The sequence below is a fragment of the Heterodontus francisci genome, chromosome 24 (assembly GCF_036365525.1).
Source record: "Heterodontus francisci isolate sHetFra1 chromosome 24, sHetFra1.hap1, whole genome shotgun sequence".
Taxonomy (NCBI): domain Eukaryota; kingdom Metazoa; phylum Chordata; class Chondrichthyes; order Heterodontiformes; family Heterodontidae; genus Heterodontus; species Heterodontus francisci.
The window spans coordinates 61,690,197-61,716,245 of NC_090394.1; the positions used below are offsets into that span (position 1 = coordinate 61,690,197).

The window sequence follows — 26,049 nt, forward strand, 5'->3', positions numbered from 1 at the left end:
TGCTTAGTCTATATGAAGAAAAAGTCCTCTATGATTGCTATATTATCCTTGTTACATATATCTTTAATTTCATGATTAATACACTGTTCGACATTGCAACTACTGTTAAGGGGACTATAACCTACTCATACCAATATTTTCTGTCCCTTGTTGCTAAACGTCACCCAAACTGATTCCACATATTTATTTTCTGAGCTAAGATCCCTTTCTCTCTGCTGTCTTTATCCCATCCTTTATCAGGCCTACCCTCATTTTGCCCATCTCTTCTAAAAGTCAAGTATCCTGCAATATTTCATTCCCATTCTTGGTCACTCTGCAACCATGTCTCCATAATGGTTGTTAGATCAAACACATTTACTTCTAATTGTGCTATTAATTTATCTATTTGTTACAAATGCTGCATACATTCGGATATAGTGCGTGTAACTTTTTATATTTTTGTCAGATATCAACTTTGTCACAAATGTCCTATTACCGTTGCTCAGTTTTCTTCCCCTCCTGATTCTACTTTGTTCAGCCAAATCGCTCTCTGCTCCACAGCCTTGACATTTTTCTTACTGTTTCAAATTTACTCTTTCCTGAATCCTCCCACCGACCCCGAACCCCCCTGCTCCCAACCCCACCCCCCAACCACCGTCATTAGTTTAAAACTCTATTTACAGCCCTAGTTATTGGATTTGCCAGGACACTGGTCCAAGTCTGGTTTAAGTGGAGGCCATCCCAACAGAACATCCCCTTTCTCCCCAGTGCCGCATGAATCAAAACACCTCTCCCACCCCACTTTTTCAGCCAAGCATTTAATCACCTAATCTATTTGTCCCTATGTCAATTTGCATGTGGCTCAGTTAAAAATCCAGAGATTATTACCAGAGAGGTTCTGCATTTCAATTTCGACCCTATCTCCTCAAACACTCTCAGCTAAATCTCATTCGTGGTTTTACCTATGCTGTTGGTTCCTACATGGACCATGACAACTGGATCCACTCCCTCCCCCTCCAAGTTCCTCTTCAGTCTGGAGGAGATGGCCATAACCCTGGCACTGGGCAGGCACCACAATCTTTGGAACTGCTGTTGCGGCTGCAGAAAACTGCATCTCTTCCCCTGACTATACTACCCCTACCATGCAGCCCTTCAAAACTCCCTTCCCATTCCTCTAACTCTAGCGTCTTGTGTCTAACCCTTTCTTTTCTCCCCTGCCATTGGTGCTGTTCCCTCCATAACTGATCCCTCACACTAACCCAGGGTCACTGGATAATGATCATGATCAGGAACAGGAACCTCGGCTTATTCCCCACATTAACCCAATATCATTGGGCTGATTCCCCCAAAGCTTGCCCAGTTCGCTGGGCAATGATCAGCAGTATTCTGGGCTGATTACCTTACACTAACCCAGAATAACTGGGTGATGATCAGGAGTAGGAACCTGGGCTGATTCCCCCAAACTAACCCAGAGCCACTGAGCTCAGTTCTTCTTCCCCCAACTGAAGTTGGGTCTTTATTGGATTGGAAAATAAGTTCAACATCCAATTCAATGATGAAAATTGCAAGCTGATAAATATCTCTATGTCCCATTTTGACCCTAAGAACAGTGCATGTGTGGGGTTAAAAATCACAGCAGAGTGGTACTGATCTCGTTTGCACCACACTCACACGCTACACCATTCTAACAGGTGTATTTGGGGCAGCTTCAGAGGCTCCCACACTAGGCAGGTAAGGACCTTCTAAAATAGCAAAAGTTAGAGTCCTAAAATAACATTATGTCATACATTTCACGTAGTGTCCCAAACGTACGAACAAAACCTGCCACCAAGCAGGAGTGGCACCATAAGACTGCAGAACATAGACTGCTAACAAAATAAGCTGAATGAAAACACTGTCTCAAATCACAATAGGCCAGCATGGTGGCAATATTAAAATGAGAAAAAAAGTTATGCCTTTGATGTCTGAATGAGTGTTGTCATTAGAAGAGCATCCATTCTCACTTTACTTGCAGTTTTATCCTGAACATAAGACATTGGAGGGGGCAGAGAATTGAGTTTTCAAACTCATGGACCTGACAGTCATCAGAGTAACAGAAACTGCACGAAAAACACATTAATAAAGGAAATGACACACAAGTGTTGGGCATACTGCTCAATTAATGGCGGGACCTCAAGGGTAATCCGCTATTCACAAGACCCAGGTGTTAAAATTGCTCTGGCCTTCCATCAGCAATTCAGAATGAGCCTGTCACTTGCTGCTCCCTGGCCAGAGAAGGCTGAAGCATTTGCAACAATCTTCAGCTAGAAGTGTCCAGTGGATGATCTAACTCAGCTTCCTCCTGAGGTCTCCAGAATCACAGATGTTAGTCCAGCCAATTTGATTCACTCCACCTGATATCATGAAACAGCTAAGTGCACTGGATACAGCACCTCAGTCCCAAGACATTGCTGCATAAGTTCCTCAGAGTAGTGTCCTAGGACCAACCATTTTCAGCTGCTTCATCAATGGCCTTCTCTCCACCATAAGTTCAGAAGTAGGGATGTTCACGGATGATTGCAGTGTTCAGTACCATTTGCAGCTCCTCAGATACTGAAGCAGTCCCTGCCCACATGCAGCAAGACCTGGACAACATTCAGGCGTGGGCTGATAAGTGGCAAGTGACATTCGCGTCACATAAATGACAGAGAATGACCATCGCTAACAAGAGAACCTAACCATTTCACCCTCGACATTCAACAGCATTACTATCACTGAATCCCCCACCATCAACATCCCAGGGGTTACCAATGACCAGTAACTTAACTGGACCAGCCATTCAAATACTGTGGCTACAAGAGCAGGTGAGAGGCTGGGAATTCTGCAGTAACTTAGCTCTTGACTTCCCAAAGCCTGTCCACCATTTACAAGGCACAAATCAGGAGTGTGATGGAATACTCTCCACTTGTTTGGATAGGTGCAGCTCCAACAACACTCAAGAAGCTTGACACTATCTAAAACAGCCCATTTGATTGTACCCCATCCAGCCCCTTAAACATTCAGTTCCTCCACCACTGGCACACAATGGCAGCAGTGTGCACCATCTACAAGATGCACTATAGCAACTGGCCAAGGCACCTTCGATAGCACCTCCCAAATGTGTAAACTCTCACCTCCCACTTAAAAGGCCAAGGGCAGCAGGCACATGGGAACACCAATATTTGCAAATTTCCCTCCAAGTCACACACCAAGCTGACTTGGAACTATTGCCGTTCCATCATTGTTGTTAGGTCAAAATCCTGGAACTCCCTCCACAACAGCACTGTGGGTGTACCTACACCCCCACGGACTAAAGTGGTTCAAGAAGGCAGCTCATCACCACCTTCTCAAGGGCAATTAGGGCTGGGCAATAAATACTGGCTATGCCAGTGACACCCATATCACATTAACGAATAATAAAAAAAAATCCACACCGAGCTTGTGCCCGAGTTAAAGTCAGGCCTTCAATACCTTAAAATGGTGAGGGACGGGAACTTTTGAATTTAAATGACTCTGCTAAACATATATGAAAAAAATCTCACAGCATGCTTGCATCTGAATTTAGTGCCCTGGCCCCTCCTCTAGACATGTTTTTTAATCTGACAGATTATTGCAACATGGGAACAAACTAAGATGGAACATTCTGTGAGTGAAGCTGGTTTTTAACTCCTTATGCACCATAACAGTAGTTATGAAGCTCAGTAACAAGCCAAATATTCAACAAAAATTATTTTTGTTGTAGATCTGTATGGCCCATCTCCAATTCAATTTGCAAAACAAAGTTTTGAAAAATCTTAAATTCAAATAAATATTAATGCTTAAAAGTTTGCCAGTTTTGTTTCAATTTGTAATCTGTTGTTTGCCATGTTTGGTGTTTTAGCATGAAATGTGGAAAGAACTAAATTGTGCACAAGGACATACCAATAATTGGAGGGAGTACAATTTTATGAAATTTCAACCAAGGGGCCCAGCTTTATTGTGGAAAACTCATTTACATATCTCTGAATACTCCATCCAGGGTCCCCGGTGGAGGGATATCATTTCCGAAATGTTGGTTGAGTGTCAGCAAAATATTTGACAGTTCTACATTCCAGATAAATGACAGCAGAATGAATACAGGTTTTGCTTTGGAAAGGCAGAGATACAGGAGAGAAGGTTATGAAAGAAAGACTTGGATATATATACCATTGTTCATGAACACAGGACATCCCAAAGCATTTTACAGCCAATGAAGTACTTTTGAAACGTAGTCACTGTTGTAATGTAGGAAACAATGCTAGATTAATTTGGGTTGTTTTATTAAACTGAATATTTGAAGGTCAGAACAGTAATATTCTTGATTTACTACATAAATTTCATCCTACATTTTATTTTAAAATGTCCATTTGTAAACTGTGATATCGATCAAATTATTAACTACACCACTGAATTTTCAAAAAAATTATGCCTTTTCTTAGTGGTAATGAAATGACCAAAAAATATGTAGATGTTTTAGATAATATAATACAGTGCAGTCCATGTAATACCAGTAGATTACTCAGAATTAAAAAAAGGTCCCAATTCCTGATTTAAAAAAAATCAATTTGCAAGAATGGGCAGCAAACAATTTCCATGAAATGTTATTAGTGGTTGGTTCAGCTTAAGTTTAAAATTTAAAAAAAAACACAAACAGTATTTTGCATGTGTCACACAACTAAATAGAACAATTGGACTAGAGTGTGACGTACAGTTCTAATGGAGGGTTCATGTTATGCCAGGGTCAAGTTACTTGCAATCACCTGATTTCTGAGATTGTGGGGTCAATTTTAACCTGGAACAGGTTCTGGGCAGGCAGGCGGAGGAGTGAGTATGAAACACATTTCCTGCCCCACAGGGTTGGGAATCACAATGGACATATTTCTGGAGGTTTCATCAAATGATGTGCTGCTGCCAATTGCCCTGTGTCCACTCTCACGCCATTGGTTGCCTGCAGTCTAACCTTGTAGCACATCACCTATTCACACCAACTAAAAATCAGACACTTCATTACTTAATTGGATGACACTTTAATGTAGTTATAAAAATACTGGAGATGGGAGTACAAAGAAAATTTAAAAAAAAAATTTTAATGCCGCTATGAGTTTTCTCCTGAGTTGCTTGCAGTGGTTTCCTGGAGATTTATCTTTCATTCCGGGAGACTTCAGGACAATGCTGGAGGGTTGACAACTCTACTGCCCTAGGAGGCCCAGGGCATTTTAACACCTGCTGATCCACTTCCTTTCCAGAATGTGGGTAAGGAGGGCTCAGAGCAAATGCCAGCAGGTGAAGATTTGGTGGTCAAGATTACCTCAGCCCTCAACACATTTGACGAGAACCCCTAGGGCAGGGAGTCTCCAACTCCTGGCTCCATCTCCGATAGCATTCACCTTGGTAAGGAGTTGGTGGATGTTCCAATAGTTACACAAGTTAGAAACGCCTGGAAATGAAGGGTGACCAGGCGCCTCCAGGTCTCAGTCATTTATCCGGGGGGGGGAGAAAAGAGGGGGTGGCGCGAGGCGGTTCCACTGGCTTCCCACCAGTTACAGCAGAACACCTAGGGGCTTCGGATTCACTATTTTCAACAAACACTATGTGTACAAATATCTGTGTCGGTGCTTTAGACTTCCCTTGACAAGTAAAATCTTACTATTCCCTTAATGGCTCAATGAGTTCATTCAGTGAGTAGCAGCACCCAGTTTTAATCTGTGCTTTATGCGACAAGATGGCCTTAGCACTCCTGGATGAGTGAAAGAGAAAATAAATCCAGCCAGGTTTTTCACTCCTGATTATCCAGTGACTCCAGCTGCAGGACAGGATTGGGCTCAGCTGAGATATCCCTACTGTCAGATAACCAATCAGCATTTACTATCAGTGCTCATAACATTAATAGCAGCCACATGGATAAGTACCAGTGGATGCACAACACACCTGAAATAATATCACAGCAAAGAACTAAAGACAGCAATCCCATCATATGATTCAGATAACTTTTGATGCAGATTCAGATAAATGATTTTTGCTGGAGCTGCACTTGAATTTATGCCACCTGAACCCTTGATTGAGTTACCACCTTTGAAAATCACACCATCTATAACTTTATACAAAAATGTACATTAACATTACAGGTCTGCATTTATATCCCATTTAACCATCTCAAAATATTTTGCCTACTTACACTACTCATTAGACAGGACGAGTGGATGAATAGACTATGTGTTTTAGCAGTGAATCCCCCACAGACATGGCAAATAGTGATTCGGAGAGCACACTTTTATCCATATGATAATGTGTTATAATATAGGTTATATACTATGGCGTTGCTCATGCAGAAAAAAGTCTTTCCGTAACTGTTTTCCTGATTCTCCACCTGTCACCCTGCATTGGGTGATGTGACCCACATCAAGTGTGCCCGTGTTGGCCTGGACTGTAAAGGCCTGCTGCCTGACCTGAACTCGACGGGACCAGACGACATGTTGGGTTTAGGTCGGGTTGCACTTACGGGTCTGGCATTTGGGCTCGGGCTAGAGACGCTCTATCACAGGTGAGTGGCTCCAATGTTAATTTAATTTTTGGACTAGAAAGGTGGTTTTGTTACAATTATTTTAAGCTTGCACAGATCAGCAAAATGATAAACGGAAGGTAAGTTAACTAATGATTGGGTCGGGTCGGCCGCGGGAAAAAAATGGAAGGACTCGGGCTGGGTCGGATGTGGTTCTGTCGGGCTCGGGTCGGGTTTTTTTTTTTTTTGCAGGCCTGAGTAGGCCTTTACTGCACTGCTCCCCAGTCGCTCAATGTCTCCGTGATCTTCGCTAGCTCTACAACCTCCTAGGATTCTCTATTTCTCCAGGTTTGACCTCTTTTGCATCCCTCCCCCTGCCATTGCTGGCTGTGTCTTCATCAGTCTTAGCACGAAACTTTTGGAAATCCTACCCGAAACCTCTCCGCCTCGCTCTCTTAAAAGATCTTCCTTAAAATAGACTTCTGTGACCAAGGTTTTAGTTAGCCCTCCTATTGCTTGCCTTCACACTTCTAATATCAAATACTTTATCTCTAGAGAATCTTAGATATATGTTGAGAGTTTTCTAAACTCATACGGTAACCTGCTGGGAATTGTAGGCACAGGTACTTGTTAAGAGTCATGGTTATTGTCCCTGATAATAACAGCTCTAGTAAGACCAAGGACCCAAGCACTCGGCTTCTCAAAGACACTTCCACCAATGGAAAACATGGTTAAACACACTTTAAACACAGAAAATACTAATGCATATGCAAATTTAATCTTTGTGAATTTAGCAATTTTTTAAACTTTACATTATAAACCGGATTTGCAGTACAAAGACTCTCGAAACTTGCGAGAAGTCAAGATGGAAGTGCACAGGATTTTCAGAAAATATTTCCAATAATTTTACTGGATTGTCTTTCAAAAAAGGAGCAGCTGTTTTTGATTGTTCATTTTTGATTCATAATTTTTTTTCATTTCACAATAAGTGGGTTTGCACTCCTGTTTGCCAGGTGCTGATTGGTATGTTTTCCCTTATTTAGTTGCGATTAGTTGCTATCTTAATACAAATTTGAGATAATCAGTTGCAAATAGGAACTGTAAACTAATGTCCTCTAACAATTCATTGGGTGTTTGGTTGAGATGTATCAAACTCATCACATCACTTTGAATCTTTAAGGATCAGCCTCACAAAATCTAATTTTGACCTCAAACCACAAGTCTTGACTGCCCACAAATCCTTGCGAACTAAAGATAGTTTGTATACAATTCTACAACAAATTGTCAAATTTCAATAGCTTGTGCCATTGTTCATGCACATCCTTGGACTAAATGAATTCTGTGACATTCCCTTTCAAACTCCACAAAGGTGTCCTCCTGTCACTAAAGCAACCAAACATCCAGCATTAATATTCTTGCCATTATTCATACCACATTTTGCAGCATGTATCCTTTCTCCAAGTTGGGCTACTTTACCTTTCCATGTAATAGAATCTATGAAAGATCAATGTCCCTTTCAGACAGAGACCCAAATTTAGTTGAAAGGACCTTAAAAATAAACTGCAATTTTCCTCAAGAGACATTATTGGCTAATTCATTTGATTGTGTAGTTAATGTTGAATGGGTTAGCTGCCTCTAGGTGGAGTAAAAAATAAACACATTTGTAATGCAAAAGAAAACTTACATTTATTGCCTTTGCTTAGATGACAAAACAGGTTACATTTATATGTTTTCCTGTCCTGCCCTCTTTGTGCATTGTGGAATACCTAGGTCACATGACCCTTGCCTGTGCTACCTGAGCTCATAGTGCAAACACAAGCCTAAATCTGAAAGGAACCTTCATTTTGAAAACAAAAAAAAGAGTTTCCACATATACATACACAGCAAATGACTTCATTAAAACATAACCCTAATTTTCCAATATACATATGGTTTGTAATTTGTTTTACACTTCCCAGACATGGTGGTGACATAAGAAACTCCATTTAGTTTGAAATACTGAAATGTAGCTAAATGACCAAAAAGCATTAATGTAAATATTATAATATTGCTTAATCTGAAGTAAAGAAAGTAGTTTTTTTTTTAAAACAATCTACACAATGTTTTATTTACAATGATTATTTTTCTCTATCATACAAAACCCACTGAGCTCTAAGAAAATGTGTTCTGTACATTTAAGTCCATATGCTGTATGAATACATCCTTTGCTCTGCGACAAATGAAATACATTCTGTTTACTGCTAGTGCACTGTTTTTTTTAAAACAGTGTTACTCAATACAGTGAAGGGGCAAGAATAATCATAAGTTCATATTTGCTGTTGCAAATTCAGCACATGCCAACTTGCAAGGACAATGATGCCTAGGAAAGCCTGCATGAATGAATATGCCATACATCAAGCTCTATAACTAATTTTATTGATATAAAGATTCATTAACATTTCCCCGGGAAGAAAATGCACCTTTCTTTTGATCAATAGCAGAATAACTTATACTCAACCATGTTCAGCTAAATCTTCTGTCAATAGCACATCTGATTGTTAGTCAAATCTAAGTGATCCAACTGAATAGTTAATACCAACAATCTAAGCTACCTGATGAAACAGCTGAAATTCAAATTGCCGGTCTCCTATGAGGTCAACATGCCACAGAATGTTGTGTCTTAAACCGATATGAACAATTATTTGAACAGGAAAGCAGAAAGTGTACTTAACATCTGTACTAAAGATTTATCTGCCGAGTTCACTCCTGAAGAGCCATTTTGTTCTAATTCAGCTTCCTTCCATAAGTTTAGCTTTTCCATTGGTTACCACCAAAAATTACAAACTAATGTTTGCAGAAGAACTTTGAGATCTGATACAATGGCCTTGTAATCTATACTCTTGCGAGTAAAAGTCCAGGATTGGTATGTGACTTCAGAGAACATAATTCAATGGGCATTACGAACTTCTATAATTTTGTTACCATGTGCACTACTCTGATGAGCAACAAATGTAAAAGAGCAGATTTATTTTTGTTTTACTTGTCACAGGTCTGACATTTTAGTTCCAGTTCTTATGGCAAGAGAATCAATGTCGTACAGTCTACATGCTTTTCTATTTTGGTTGAATATTTAGATTGATCTTGCCCTCTGTGATCTGTGTTCCTTAGGAGTTTCATAATATTTACTCATGTATACTTATGTTGAAGGCTTCAATATGAAAAATAGCTTATATGTGTTAGTTTCTGGTGAGGACAAGTGATGGGATATTGACAAAAAGGATGTAAAATTGCACCTCAGATCTTTCTGCCATTGTATGGATGTGTGGAATGAACAGGTCCATCTGAATGTGCTGCAGGGGTATGGCAGGTGATACGGAATAGGAATTGGTTCCTTGGTCATCTTGTTCCATTTTGTTTTTTGATGGAACAGCAGGCAGTGATCATGTGATCTGGAGTCAGAATGTTTTGATAGTCAGATGTACTGTTGACAGCACTATTACATCACTGCTATTAACACTAAGCACGTGGCATATTTATAGATTTTGAGTAGAAGTTTCCTGTGGTAAATAGTTCAATTGGGGATTAAGGACAAGGTCCAGGTGTGAAATTATTCAGGGATTTTTTACACTACTCCTTTGAAGCAGCATACATTTAGGAGGCTTGGACCATAGTGTTAGTTTCAGAAGTCTTTCAGACTCAATGTCATGACAAAATTAAGTGACTTTTCTATGGGTTAAAATAACCACTACATGTTGAATCTTTTATTCTGCTGTTAGTATTTTTTGAGAACCTTCTTTGCAAGGACAGCAAGTCAAACTACTTCAACTGTGTCACTGGATTCTGCAAGGTGTGATTACAGTATCACTTGAAATCAGCCAGATACCAACTGTGCAAAGTTATGAACATGGGCACCATCTGGTTACCTTTTCCAGGACTAGATACGAAGTTACGCCACTAAATTGAGGGCTTTTATAATGAACACTACTGGGTTATGTTGCAGCTGACATTGCAGAAGCTGAACTATGCAGTAATTTTCAATAAAGACGAACATTCAAAACATAAGTGGAACAATCTATTCTCATTATGTCAGAACTGGCCAGGGTAGCTGTAAAAGAGGAAAAGTTACTCATGAATCTGTTGCATGAATATTAGTAAGCTTCCAGCAATTGGCAAGACTGCCTTTAAAGACCAATACTGGATCACTGAGCTTTCTAGACTGCAGCTGTATATCAGATTATGACAACACACCAAAAAACTGATATCAAGACATATCAGAGTTAATTCATTTTTGATTTGCATGTAAGATTGTTGTTTCTTTACTTATTTTAACCACATGGATCTTCTGATTTCACAGATAAAATCAGGCATATCTTCCCATCCTGTGGGCAAGTTAATTTGTTTTTAAACTATTCATCTTATTGTAGTTGCACTTTGACTATTTTATTCTATATTGTCCTTCTACTATAATTAAGGACCAACTACCCTGCACATTTTTTGATCTTGTTATATCAGCACAGGAACAAATGCAACATATCCAAACCCAAGTGACAGAGTAACTAGTAATTATAAATTCAATTTATTTTCTTAAACAGCTAGTGATTATAGTTTTCCTCATCTGGATTAATACGAAAACATAAATGGAGTAGATTCCACAGAAGAAATTACGCATAAGCCAATCAGTTGGGAATATGAGATAAAATTGTCTGTATTGAGACTGCAAAGATCACTGATAGACCAAATCGAAACTTGAATTTGGCCTGTTTTTTTTTTTAAATGCACAATTTAATCCAAAAGTCTGTCTCTGGAGAGGTCCAGAATATCCTTCTATTTGTAAACCATTTTCCACATGCTGCTGTCATAATAGTGATGTGCAAGGCTTCAGTCACAGCATGAAATGTTTCTTATTTTACCCCATCTCTCACCCCATCCATTCTCTAGTTAAGAGGCCATGGATAATCTAAAAAATGCAAAATACCTGACAATGCCAGTGATTGCAGAAGTGCATGCGTGCAACACATAAGGTAACATTGTTGAATTTTCCATCTCTGCAGAAAGATACCAGGCTTTTTACTTGGGGCTGTCCTCCTCTCCCCACAAGCTTCATTACCTAACACGTCTTGAAATACTCACTGCTCTAATAGGAGAGTATACATCAGTGGTCTGAAATGATGGTGCGTGAACATGCTCCCATCCTTGGCTGTCTTGTAGAAGTCCCAAAATATTCACGTTATCTAGCTGTCTGGGCAGGTTTGTGAGTCAATGGAACAATTCTCCAGAAAATGCACAAATTCTAGGGTTTCTAAAGGCAACCTGCATATTATATACTATGGGCAAATTCCTAAAATTGGATACTAGTACTTTACCACCTTGTGGTAGCGACATGAATTTTAGTTTTTAACTTTATAAAACTTGTTCATCTACGAGTGTTATATAAATCGTTAAACATTGCAATAAAAAAACTAATGTGTCGTAGATAAATGTTCAAGTGCAATTAGTGAAAAGTGTTTGAGCTCCGTTTAAAATTAATTACAATGTGAAGAGAAGATTAATTTGGTGCATCTATACTTACCTAGTTGTGATGGTGTCAGTTGTGTTTTATTCCATTTTCAAATCTACTAAACTAATGAATTTATATGAACACAATTATTTAAGTGGGGTAGAGGTAAAATAAAGCTAAATTTTCAACTTGTATTTTCATAAAATGCATCATCTATCCCAGATACGAATTCAAATGGGTGAATACATAACAATGTGCATGGTTGAAAAATTACAGGCCTGTGCTGTACATACTTTTCTAAAACCCCTTGAACAGGGCAGAAAGAATCATGGTCTTACCTATTCAGTTCAAGTCAGTGACAGTGCTTTACTGATGTATCTAGGCTTCAGTAGTAAAAGACAACTGTACATAATGTAGGTTTCTCAACTGGTCAGTTGTAACTGCATACTAACTGTATGAGCAAGGTTTCCCTGTTTCAGAATCTACAGAAACTTACAAGCAATAATCCTACTTTGTTGGGCCCTGCAGATCCACTAGCTTCTCTGTTCAGCTGTGTTAAGACTATAGGTTTAATTTCCTTGCTTTACAAGCCTGCTTCACTCTACATAAACCGAAGTGGATCAAAGGTTATGTTGCATTCATTGTGAGGGGTTTACTGCTGGCTCAGTTGCTTCAGAGTCCTCATTTTCTTCAGTGTCCTCGTTTTCTTTCATCCCATTAGATATGGTGGATGGCTGGGTTAAAGTGCTCATACTCCGGATTTGCTGCGCATCAGCAGGTGGTAGAAGTGTTAATGACTCCACGCTCAATGTGTCTGTGTTGTCATCAGAAATGAGGGATATGGTTGGTTGGTGGGCTGGAGTCAGACTTGGTGCCAGGTTAGTTGCTCCAGGTTCAGAATTGGTGGGCAGGTTGTCTCTGCTCGGGTCGCTATCTGCTGTAGGTGAAGAAGAATGGGCTTCATTGACAAACTCCACTTGGTCTGGAAAAGTCAAATTGGACTGCTCTTGAATGTCGGGTCCATCTAGTAGCAAAGAAAAAGTGTTGGTAGCTCCTTTTCATTCAAGGAAAATTACACTTAAATGTGCATACACTCCCTTTCAAATATACACGTCTAAAGATTTGTGGCCACTTTGAAACTTTGGAATCTTTTTCTAGCCTGGTCATAGCCACAAAGCTTAATTTGAAAATATCTGGACTGTAATTATATTCACTGACCATTCACCAAACACAAATTAAAAGAATTGTTTTTTTTGTTTTACTAGAAAGGAGATGAAGGTCTGAAATACTCCAGGAACTGTGCTGTTACATTATCAGACATTCATCAGAATTGCAGAGAAACCATTAAATGGTGGGCCAATGTAGCATTCCAAGGGGTAACTACATCAAAACCAAAAGACCAAGAACATTTACATTCTTTACATTTAACACTCTTCACATTTAAATGTCCAGTTCCTTAAATAATCATCAATTGTACTCTTAGGTTTACATTTGAAAGGTAATCGAAGGCAATTTTTATGATTAACATTTGATCTAATCTCATAAGGCTTCCTTTTACATTCGCAGAGTGTTCCTGTAAAAGATAAAAAAAGCAAAATTAATGACAGCAAGGCAGAAGAAAATAGCCAACAGCCAAAATAGAAAAGCAAACGTACAGAAGTAAGATGAAACATGAAGATGACTTATACAAGCAATGTATGAACTAATGTCAAAGAGCAGACTATTTGTTTCAAGATCTTAGCAAGACAGAAATGGATTTTGATTTTATATGAGGATATGAATTCTCTCCATTTTCCCCTCTTTTCTCTGGTCCCAGACCCATCAGGCCAGGTGTCACATGCTGCCGCTGAAAAATGCGCAATAATGGCCTGACAATTATCCCTCTTCCCTGCTTCCTTTTTACAGCTGCATGGCACAGAAGAGGAAATCTATAGAGTAAGTGATTGAATCTGCACCTGACATTCCACGCCACTGATGTTGGACTGTCCTAGAAGTATGAAACATTTTAAAAACAGAGTCTGTACACTGTAAGCGTTTTGTGTGCTGTAAAATACTTAAGGGCAAGGGGACTATCATATTTCTGTGGATGGGTTAAATCACCTGGAAACTACAATTGCTAAATAAATAATCAAAGCTAGATAAGATGTGCCTTTCAACATTCCAAACTTATTAGAATCCCCAAAGCATTTAAATAAAGTGTGCTCAAATTGTACAACCAAATTTACTTAAGAGGGAACATATATAAAACGTTAAGCTATTGAAGAAATCCAGCTTGGTTCATTCGTGATGCTGTTGCTACTGGAAGTTATGGTTAAACATAATAAAGTCACTGGTTTGGATATTGTTCAGATAGTTACTTTATTGCCATCTTTGTGGCATTAATCCAACATTCATGGGGGGTGGGGGGGGCAAATGCAACCAGTGAAGGATCGTGCTGTTAAATAAACAAATCATTATTTAAAATTAATAAAGTTTAAGGGAGTTCCTTTTCCTTTCCACCACAGCCTTCCCCCAGCTGAGAGTGAGGAGGAGCATGACCATTACATTTCTCCGTCTTATGTGCACCCCGAACAGAAGACATTTTTAGATAGAACTTGATCCAACAACATGACCAGAAAGAATATTACAAAACATATAACAAAGGTTAGTATGATGATAGACAGCTCTGGTACTTGATCTTTGGCCTTCTGTTTGGATGTCAAGCATACAGACACTTATTGAAAAATCTAGATTGGATACATGAAACTAAGTGGGATTTCTGGCTGAGCCACCAGCATTCACCTTTTATACCGGAGTTCAAATCTTGCCAAGGGAACAGTATTTTCTCCACAGATGGTTAAATATGTGACCATCAACTGACCTTTAGAGTGATCATTGCCAATACAGTGGAACAGAAAATGTCCCATTCTACTTTACTGTCAAACCTCACATTTATTGAGCAAACAAGTATTCATTGAAAACTTCTTAACTCGTTAATATATACTATAGTATATAGTGGAAAAGTAGTGCAGGCACTATGGGCTTTGCTGCAGAGACATAAAGTTGGGAATGATGGATAGAATCACCCTGGCCTACTTTATTGCACATCTAACAGTAGGATGTAAAGCAAATTTGCTGAGGTTGGAAGAAGGTCAGCTACCACCTACCAAGACTAGGGAATGGCCCCCTGGAAATATTTTGTGGAACATAATTTATGGCTCACTCACTTCATTGACTTGAGCATATCTACATTAACCACGGAAATGAAAAAAGCCGACGGGGGTGCAGGAATTTCGCCTGCTTATATAAAGAAGCACATCACCAAACTATCCACCCTCAAGCTGCTTTTGCATCCAACTGGATCCTTTTTCAAGTGCCCATCACATACTGCTGAGCATTTGGAGACATGCCAGCCGTAAGAGTAACTAGCTAGCTTGAATCCAAGAGAAAAAAAATCTCCAATCATCACTTTTAGATTTTTGTGCATCTGATGGTACATTTTTGAAACTATGGTGTGCAATATGCTTTATGGGCACACTTTCAGTTGTAGGCTAAATTTCTGTTTTATTTATAATAGTTAAAAGAATCCTCTCGCATCTTTAAAAAGCATCCTCAATTAACACAATTAAAATCTAAGTTGAAGCCTGATATCACACTATATTTACAGGCAAACATTTCAGACACCTGGGTATAACACTTATGGCATTTCTTGTGGGTTTTACTCTTATTACTGTTGTGACCATTTGATGCATTTCAATATTAGGTTTCTAAAAAGGTCGTTAAAGTGATGACAAATGAAATTGGAAAGAAAGAATAATGGGAAGACAGATCTAGAGATAGATTTAAGCAAACAAAAGTATCAGAACGAATTTAAATTTAAATAAGACGGAACCATTGCGCTGTATAAACTGATCATGGACTGATAGGAATCAAAATATGTTCATCAGATTTCAACACCGTATCTAAAGCCAATGCATTAAATAGGGACGAACCAGGGCTGGAATATTCCACTCGCCAATTTGCCAGGACGGAAGTTGCTGCACAGCTTTGACAGTGCTGGAAAGAATGCAACTCGCCAGCTTAAATACACCATCAGTGTGGATCTTACACCGTCTCCAATCCTTCGCTGTTTATTTCTCCGATTCTTTGCTCCATCTGATTTTTTGCAGCTCTTCCCTGTACCACTAGCTAGCTCTTTGCCCGCCTGAAATATATGTTTCACTATTTTTCTGAACAATTAATTGCCTCTTTTTGGCGAGTGAAAAACATAGTTATATTTTTAAAACTCCTACTTATGTAAATAGAAAGAATTTTTCCAGCCCTGGAATAAACTCATTTATTGTCAAATATTGAAACCACATTCCTTTTGTTTGTACATAAAAATTTCAACCTGAAACTCTGCGAAGGCACACATTAACGGCCCTCAATTTGAAGATAATTCAATAGATCTATGATACAAGTAACAATTAATTTTAATTATTCAGGGACTACAGTTCTGATTGTTTATGTATGATGGTTTACATAGATGCTTTCTACCTCTCACCCTTTTATGTGGTTACTCCAGAGCACCTATTTATGAATGGATTTTGAATGTTTAAAATATAACTCAAGAACTGCTTACAAACAGTTTAGACACTAATGCCTGAATCCAAATGGGAAAATGGACAGTTTGCCGATAGATATAATTTTCAGAAAAGCATACTGAAACTTAAACCAAAATAAATCTGCATCAGTTCTCAAAGACAAAAGTTACTTTTTTAATGTTATTTGTATTTGTATCTTTCTGAATTTTACTTTTTTGTTTTAACCTCAACGAGACTTTGCGATTTTACTGGGCCTGAAGTGAGAGTTTTAATTATCAGTAATCTTTAACTTGGAAATGCATCAGCTTCAATCTCCTGTCAAGTTTTGTTTGATAATTCTACGATGTTTTACTACTTTAAAGATGCTATATAAATACAAGCTGTTTGCAGTTAAGCTTAGTGATTAAGTGACAATGACGTTATCAGTCTTGACTGATGAAACAAAAAAAAAATCATTAAAACAACAGAAAGAAAAGTGAACAAAGATTCACTGTAGTTACTGACAGTTCGAATGGTTTGATTTTTCAAATGGAAGCCTGATGGCGAAAACGAGTGGAAAAACACCAGACCACATTGTTTCATTCGGATGGAACACAAAACTAAGGGATCAAAATAATTAACTCAGGCATGGCAGATTTGAGTGACAAGCAGACTTGTGACTCTAACTATACAATCAGCTGATTGGAGTGTACGTGCTTTTACTACTATGTTGCCAAGTTACCATGAAAAATAAGTGGTAGAAATCACTTGTTACAGGATTATTTGTTGAAATAATTAACAGCAGCTTTGTGCTGCCAAATTTTGTGTGCTTTTCTTGAACAGTGTTTGGGGTAAATAGGTTGACTCAAATTCAAAGCTGCAAATATTGGACCTAAACATTCAAGTATGGCAACAGATTACAATACTCAATTAAATGAAGTCATTTATGATATTCCAGTGATGAAAATATCAAATCCAAGACTATATAAATCTTGTTATTAAATTGAATAAAAAAAGTTTATTTCCCATGCAATATCCTTATTTAACAATTGCTGCTGAGGAGTTTTCACTTGTGGCTGAAGTTGTACTGAAGTCTTTTTTTTTTAAAAAAGGGTGCTTACCTATGACCTATATTATGGCGGGATAACCACAAATCTTTTGTGCGACTTCACAGTATATATTGTTTTTAAAACCTCCCCTCCCAAACACAGTCACTTTCTGAAGTATTGCACTGTTATTGTTTACATTTGATTGGTTGATATTTTCAGGTTCAATTTTGAGGATTGTGGTCACATTGCTAATCCATATATTCTTGCATGCCATAAAAGGTTACTTGGTCTGAAATCAATTAAGTAGACTATAGGAATATTGATGAATAAACTAAATGATGAGAGGCTGGGGGAATGTAACATAAACCTGCCTGTGTTTGCACTGTGTGAGCTGTTGCCTGGATGCCTAAACCCAGTGTCCGCCACGACTCTCAGCCTCTGAAAGACTAAATACTCGCCGTCTTCCTCTCCTGCCAGACCTTACTAAAAGGAGTAGAACAGAGGGACAGATCACAGGGAAAGTACGACAATGGAATAGAAAGAAGTGGATTTGCTCATGGATACATTTCAGCAGCCAACAAACAATAATGGTCACTTAAAATTCAGTCCACAAACAATGACATGGCATTTCAACATATAATGGTGCTTCATAGCTCTTAGCCACTAGCACCTCTGGGCTCTTTAATGGATTAACTTGGCTTTCATCGGACTAGTAGTTAAGAGCTACAAAGGCAAGTTAACACAGAAAAGCAATATGTACACAAAATAGCAAGCTCAAAAAAACAACTCTATTCCTGTAAACAAAAGAATGGGATTCAGAAAGTATCTCATGTAGCGTTAAACATCTTCATCAGCAAGCTGAAAGGAAAATATTAGTAAATACTTTATAGACAACCTTTCAAACTATCAATAAATTCATTAATATCTTAATCAGTGAAGTCAGTGGCGTGTCAGATAAAATTACATCAATTTTAAACAGTTTTTTCAAACTTCTTGAAGGTCATACTTTCAATATACTGTTTAATAGTATCTTTTACATATCACTGGATAAAATTCAAAAAAGCATCCTGTATAATTTAGAATGCTAGAATATTTTTCACTATCACTGCAATAAAATGCTGCCCATCCAAGAAACCAATGGATATCCAAATCCAACATCACATAATAGGCTGCTCTTTGGGCACTGATCATTAGCAATCATTCCAAAGAAAACTGTCCCAGGATGGATTCTCCTTGCAGTAAATCTTAGAAACTCCTATTCATCCATTAGCCCCGAGTCCTCTGACCTAGTGACTCCCGGCTAAGCAACACCTTAATTTTAAAATTTTCATCCTAGTTTTTAAATCCCTCTATGGCCTCACCCCTCCCTAATCATCTCTAGCCCCATGAGATATCTGCATTCCTCTAATTCTGGCCTCTCGAGCATCCCCAATTTTAATTGCTCCAGCATTGGTTGCTACGCCTTCAGCTGCCTAGGCCCTACGCTCTGGAATTCCCTCTCTAAACTTCTCCACCTCTCTACCTTGTTTTCCTCCTTTAAGTCACTCCTTAAAAACCTACCTCTTTGACCAAGGTTGGGACTTAACCCTGGGCGGACGGGAGCCGGCCACCGACTGAAAAGTTGGTGGCAAACCCACTTCCGCCGCGCCTGCAGAACTGACCCATATTTTGCGAGTCGCTGGGCTTTAATTGGTGTGAGGTGGGACTTCCACCTGCTTGAGGTAGGAGGTCCCGCCTAATGGAGCTGCCAGCCAATCAGCGGGTTGGCAGCTAACTCCCAGCAGCGCCACCAGCAGCGGTGGCCACTGCTGGGATTACAGCCCAGCTTGAAGACGATGTCGGGGAGCCTGTTACAAAGTTAAGCTTTGGTTGCCTTGCCGGGCCTTGGCAAGGCAAGGGTGGTCGATGTGAGGCGGGGTGGTTGGCATGTTTTGGGGATGGTTGGGGCAGCCCTCCATCGGGCACAGGACGCCCGATTATGAGGGCCGCCGCCACCCCCTCCACCCCGCCCCACCCAGGCCTTCAGAGAGCCACCTGCTTTTGTCAGGTGGCTTCTCTTGGTCCTCAGCCGCCCGACTAACCACAGGTAAAATCCCCATGGAGGTGGGCGAAGGGCCTTAGGTGGCCACTCCTAATTACGTTTTTTTTTATAAAAGTACCCCCCTACACTTTCTATACTCTTCTAGGGCCTCCGCTGATTTCAGCCCTCTGAATCTGCCATAAGCCTCTTTTTTTTTTCCTTATGTGGAGGGGAGGGTGGGAAGGGGTTGAAGATGAAAGTTAATAAGCTTTGGGGGGGGGGGGGTGGTGGGGGAGAGAAAGAGGTAGGGATCACAAGGTAAGTTTTTTGGCGGGGCAGGGAGGACAAGTAATAAATTGTTTCATCATTGGGGGGGGGGGGGGGGTGGGAGAGGGGCTTAAAACTTTCATTAACGTTTTTAATTTACATTTATAATATTAAAAATTTAAATTTAACGTCACATTTGAAGCCCTTTAAAAATGGCACCGGCACCTGCGCAGTGGTGGCGGACACAGTTGCCTGGGACGGAGCGCCCGCACTCCCCTCCCTTCCCATGTCATTGGGGAGGTGGGGGGGGGGGGGGGGGGGGAGGGTGTCTGCCCCAGCCATGCAAATGAGCCGGCACACTGAATCACGCGGCGGCTCCGCGGAGCAAATCCTGCACATCCACCCGAGCTGGAAAAATTCAGCCCATTATCTCCTTATGTGGTTCGGTGTCATATTTTGTTTTTATAATACTCCTGTGAACCACCCTAGGACAATTTGTTAAGTTAGAGGCTCTATATAAATGCAAGCTGTTTTTATTGGAGGAAGGAAAGCTCTGGTTAGGAAGAGTTCTGCTGAAATGTCTCTGGAGGAAGTTGAATAAAAACTCATCTGAAAAATCAGGAAACAAAGTTCTCTTCAGAAAATGGTTTCCTTTTCACCTTTGACCATCATCGCAGTGTCTTCAGCTTGTGTGACTGATCTTTCACTGCTAAGCTTTGTGTGTATTGATCATTCCCAGAGCTTCATGTGATCTGTGATGATGTAGTAAAGTTTAGAAAAAACACTCTTAGCAATGGTTTGTCCTCTGAAGGGTTTACTGGAATTGCCAGTTATAATTTCCAGCAACATATCCATTTCATAACTCATTTTTTGTTGAGCTTTATGTGTTTCACTGACATCAGAAACAATTAAGGTAAGTAATAATTGTGAACATTAGCCTTGAACAATTGGCAGGTATTGTAGCACTTTATTAATAAGAGTGCAACGATACGAGTGAAATTTAACAACTGATGTAACTTTACTGTATTTACACACTTATGGTATTGACACATTTCTTGCATTCAAATGCAGAAAACTCCAAATACCTACTTATGTTCAACTCTTGCTGATCCCTAGGAGAGTAAACATAAAAACATAGAAAATAGGAGGAGTTGGCCATTCGGCCCTTCGAGCCTGCTCCGCCATTCATTATGATCATAACTGATCATCTAACTCAGTAACCTGTTCCTGCTTTCCCCCATATCCTTTGATCCCTTTAGACCCAAGAGCTATATCTAACTCCTTCTTGAAAACATACAATGTTTTGACCTCAACTGCTTTCTGTGGTAGCGAATTCCACAGGCTCACCACTCTCTGGGTGAAGAAATTCCTCCTCATCTCAATCCTGAAAGGTTACCCCGTATCCTTAGACTATGACCCCTGATTCTGGACTCCCCCACCATTGGGAACATCCTTCCTGCATCTACCCTGTCAAGTCCGGTTAGAATTTTATAGGTTTCTATGAGATCCCCCCCTCACTCTTCTGAACTCTAGAGAATATAATCCTAACCGGCTCAATCTCTCCTCACACGTTAGTCCCGCCATCCCTGGAATCAGTCTGGTAAACCTTCGCTGCACTCCCTCTATAGTAAGAGCATCCTTCCTCAGATAAGGAGACCAAAACTGGACACAATATTCCAGGTGTAGCCTCACCAAGGCCCTGTATAATTGCAGCAAGACATCCCTGCTCCTGTACTCGAATCCTCTCTCTATGAAGGCCAACATACCATTTGCCCTTTTTACCGCCTGTTGCATGTTTACCTTCAGCGACTGGTGTATGAGAACACCCAGGTTTTGTTGCATATTCTCCCCTCTCAGTTTATAGCCGTTCAGATAATAATCTGCCTTCCTGTTTTTGCTACCAAAGTGGATAACCTCACATTTATCCACATTATACTGCATCTGCCATGCACTTGCCCACTCATTCAACTTGTCCAAATCACCCTGAAGCCTCTCTGCATCCTCCTCACAACTCACCCTCCCACCCAGTTTTGTGTCATCTGCAAATTTGAAGATATTGCATTTAGTTCCCTCATCTAAATCATAAAGATATATTGTGAATAGCTGGGGTCCTAGCACCGATCCCTGCGGTACCCCCACTAGTCACTGCCTGCCATTGGGAAAAATTTGCATACTTTTTGAAACTACTTTTCTTCCCCCCTCCAACTTTCTTCTTCTCAAGGCAGTAACTCATAAGGTTCCATAAATACCATGAGTCTTCTAATACAATACCCCAACATTTATTCTTCATATATAAAACTTATATAGTCCACAGACTCTCTGACCTGGAGGGATAGGAAATTGCTACGAAACCAGATCTTAACGTGGATAGCAACCAGAGATTGGTATCAATGTCTAGTGATCAGGAGTTGGAACACTTGTCGATTTTTCCTGTATCTAGTCCAGAGACACTGAGGCCAATTGTAGCCCCCCCCTACCTGGATCAACTAACATCTACAAGTGAGGGATTAGACCGAAGATTTGTGTTATGCTCAGTGTTAAATTAGGCAATGCATTTTCCCACTAGGAGGTTGGGGAATAACAATATAACTTTTATATTGATGCCAAACTGGTGTGAAAACATGCACTACAGATAATGTACCTGAATGTCAATATGAAAAAGTATATTGAAAATACTCAAAAGTGAACCACTAAATATGAGATTTATCCAACAAAAGAGAAACTTGAATAACCTTCAAGGGCCAAAGAGCTAATAATTGTGTATCTCATACTCACAAGTGATACAATTTCCATGTTCAACAACTTACCATTCAGTATTCACACGTAGCATAAAGTACAACAATGCAAGAAAGTTAATTTCATCACTTTCATTGTTTCTTGTGAATTTTTGTGCATGTAAGCGTCAACTTTGTGGTAACACAATCACCTCTGAGTCAGAAGGTTATGGATTCAGATCCCACTGCCAGATTTGAGCACATATTCTAGGCTGACTCTTCACTGTTGCACTGAGGAAGTATTAAATTTTTGGAAGTGTCGTCTTTCAGACATTAAACCAAGTCCCTGTCACCTGTACGTAAAATATCTAGTAGCACTTTTTTTTTTTTTTTTTGAAGAGCAGGGCGTTTTCCCGATGTCTTGGTCAACCTTCAACCCACCCCAATAAAACCCCCCAGATTAACTGGTTATTCATCTCAATGCTCTGTGGGTCACCTTGCAGTTTGCAAATCAGTCGCTACTTTTGCCTCTGGTTGTGGAGCACTTTGGGGCAAAAAAGGTGCTAAATAAAATCTCAGTTATTTCTTTCTGCTCAAAATGACTGGGAAAGTGAATACTATTCCATTTTGAGCATCAGATATCAGCATTAAGAACTCCCAGGTCAGTACACCAAAGGTCAAAGATGGCTTTATTTTGCACCTGCTCTACCCCAGTCCCAATCTCACAAGAGCAACCGTTACCAACCAGTATAAAATTTTCCACTTTTACACCTGACATTCTGTGGTCCAAGAAAAAGCTAGAATTTAGTGTCAATTAGTGTTAAATTTGGTGAATTTTATACTGTGGGCCATTATTCAATAGGAACTGGGACGACAGTCTTCAATCGCATTATAAATGGCATACATACAATCAGCAGAAGGAATCATCTATCATCTCCCTTCAATAAATCCAAATATCCACTTAAAAAACTTCCAAACATACTTAATTGAACCAAGCATTGTTTTCTATGGAGAACCAACATTTCTCACTGATCAAAGGTACTGATTTCTGCTCCATTGATGCCATGATAAACTAATTCTGTGAGTAAACACTCCAAAGGTAGGGATTAACATTATTTCCCTTTCCTTGTACTGTAAAAGTAGAAGGATTGATTACCTTAACCCAACTAAGCACTATTTTAAGTTCAGTGACTGGTAAATGGACGGAGTAAAATGTGTATTTTTGAAACCAGTAGGGTAATTACTTGCCATGAAACAATCTCCATCCCATGCACAAGTGCATGCCTTTCACCTTGCACTCATTCTATGCTGCTGGCGTTCTTGACTGGACTTACGGTTAAGTAAAAATGACCTTAGATCAGTGAACGTGAATAAGTTTGATCTTGGCAAAACATTTGTTTTGCTGCTTTATTGTTCCCTTGTTACACTCAGTTTAACGAATATCCTTAACTAACCTGTGGACTCTGTGCTAGGAATGGATGGGGAAGCACTGAAGGGGAACACAGAAGGGATAGCAGCATAGGGAAAGCTACAAGTACAAAGAAACACAAGGACCTTTAGGATATAGGGTGGTAGCAGATGGCAATGATGGTATTTACATGGGAGAGTGTGCTGCAGTGAACTATCACATAATTCTAAATGTTCTAAAGGAAGATGCTTACATTCTATTGGTGACTCTATTCCAGCAATTTATCATTTTAAATTGTAGATTAAAAGCAGCCATTTTGCATAAATACTTTGTTCGTGTCACATCATGAAAAATGGGAGAGCGCGCAAGGCAGGACACTCATTTCATACTTTCATGTAGAGAAGCCTCAAAATAAAACGTCTGTTCCAAGATGCTTGAAAACATAACTGCAGGAACTATAATCACATCTCGATCCAGAATTCTGAAACTAGGATTACCTTCAGGCCCCTGTTAAGGCTCAATACTGGATTCAAGAAACCCAAAGATTATTCATTCAATCACATTTTCTTTATGTATACCAAACTGCTGTTAACTTGGTCATATTCTTCTGAGATTTTTACCACATTTCTTGATGGGTTATTCAGTGAGATCTGAGTATTAATAAGGTAGTCAACTTTGCCCATTTCCTTGTGGTTTGTTGACTGGAAGTCGTGGCTTCCTAAATGACTTCACTCATTAAATACTTTTTTTTTTAAACATAACAACCAATTAGAAAAAAATAGCTTGCTTGTCAGAAATACCAAAAAGAGGTTTTGGGGATTTCTATTGTAATACCCCCTATTCGTAAGCCCCACAGGTTGGATTAACTCGAAATTGAAAATATATTGCATAAAATGTGTTTGGGTTAATAACCACTATCATTGTATGTTCAATGGTTTTGTCTGTGTAACTCATTGATTTTATATGTTTCAGATCTTAGCCTGAAATGTAAGAATTGAAGATTTGTGCACCACCCATTTTCTGAAAGATCAAAGTCGTGGACACAAAACCATAAAATTAAAAGAAAATTCACAGCAGTATATTTTGTACAAGAATACACCAAAAAAACTCCTCTGACATTTGGACTGAATGAAGTAAGGTAGGAAGCAGGTAGTATTTATAAACAAGACTGGGTGGTATCATGGATTCAAATCCAGCCAAGGCTGATGAATTAGATTAGATTAGAGATACAGCACTGAAACAGGCCCTTCGGCCCACCGAGTCTGTGCCGAACATCAACCACCCATTTATACTAATCCTACACTAATCCCATATTCCTACCAAATATCCCCACCTGTCCCTATATTTCCCTACCACCTACCTATACTAGTGACAATTTATAATGGCCAATTTTACCTATCAACCTGCAAGTCTTTTGGCTTGTGGGAGGAAACCGGAGCACCCGGAGAAAACCCACGCAGACACAGGGAGAACTTGCAAACTCCACACAGGCAGTACCCGGAATCGAACCCGGGTCCCTGGGGCTGTGAGGCTGCGGTGCTAACCACTGCGCCACTGTGCCGCCCTTGGAATTAAAGTCTTGAAACTCATTTGATTGCAAGAATCCAATGTAAATTAGTTTGAAAATGTTACAGCTTCTGTGTTTACAAACAAATTGTGCACATGTAGGTTAAGTCTGGGTTTGAGTTCTTTTGCAATATTATTCTTGTAGATTTCAAAACTGACAATTTCAAAGAGGTCACACCGGATTTTCTGATACTTTGAGGATTCTAAAAACACAGCCTGAAGAATCCTTTCTTTAAAACTACCGATAAGATCAGATGTGCATGCGTTCTTGCAACTTTTCAGATGAATATGGAATTTTTTTTTCTGAAAAACTGCTTGATTGAAGAACAGGAAAAAATACTTCTAGCTGTTATTGCTATTTTTAAAAAATGTGAATAAATTAAGCAGTGGAATGGTGAGAAATTTTAAACTAAAGATACTTGGAATGCGTGGTTGTAAATTTGTACTGATCTGAATCCACATTTTGGAGGTGGTGTGAAATGTGGAACAAGAGG

At 39.5% G+C, this 26,049-nt stretch overlaps 1 protein-coding gene across 1 annotated transcript in view; it reads right to left on the reverse strand.

Moving 5' to 3' along the window:
• Nucleotides 1–7,334: 7,334 nt before the first annotated feature.
• The window catches only part of clec16a (C-type lectin domain containing 16A), a 302,517-nt gene continuing 283,802 nt past the window's right edge, over nt 7,335–26,049 (reverse strand). The window contains exon 24 of the mRNA XM_068056378.1: nt 7,335–13,014. Coding sequence (XP_067912479.1) covers nt 12,629–13,014 — 386 coding nt within the window. The 3' untranslated portion in view covers nt 7,335–12,628. The remainder of the gene's footprint in view (nt 13,015–26,049) is intronic.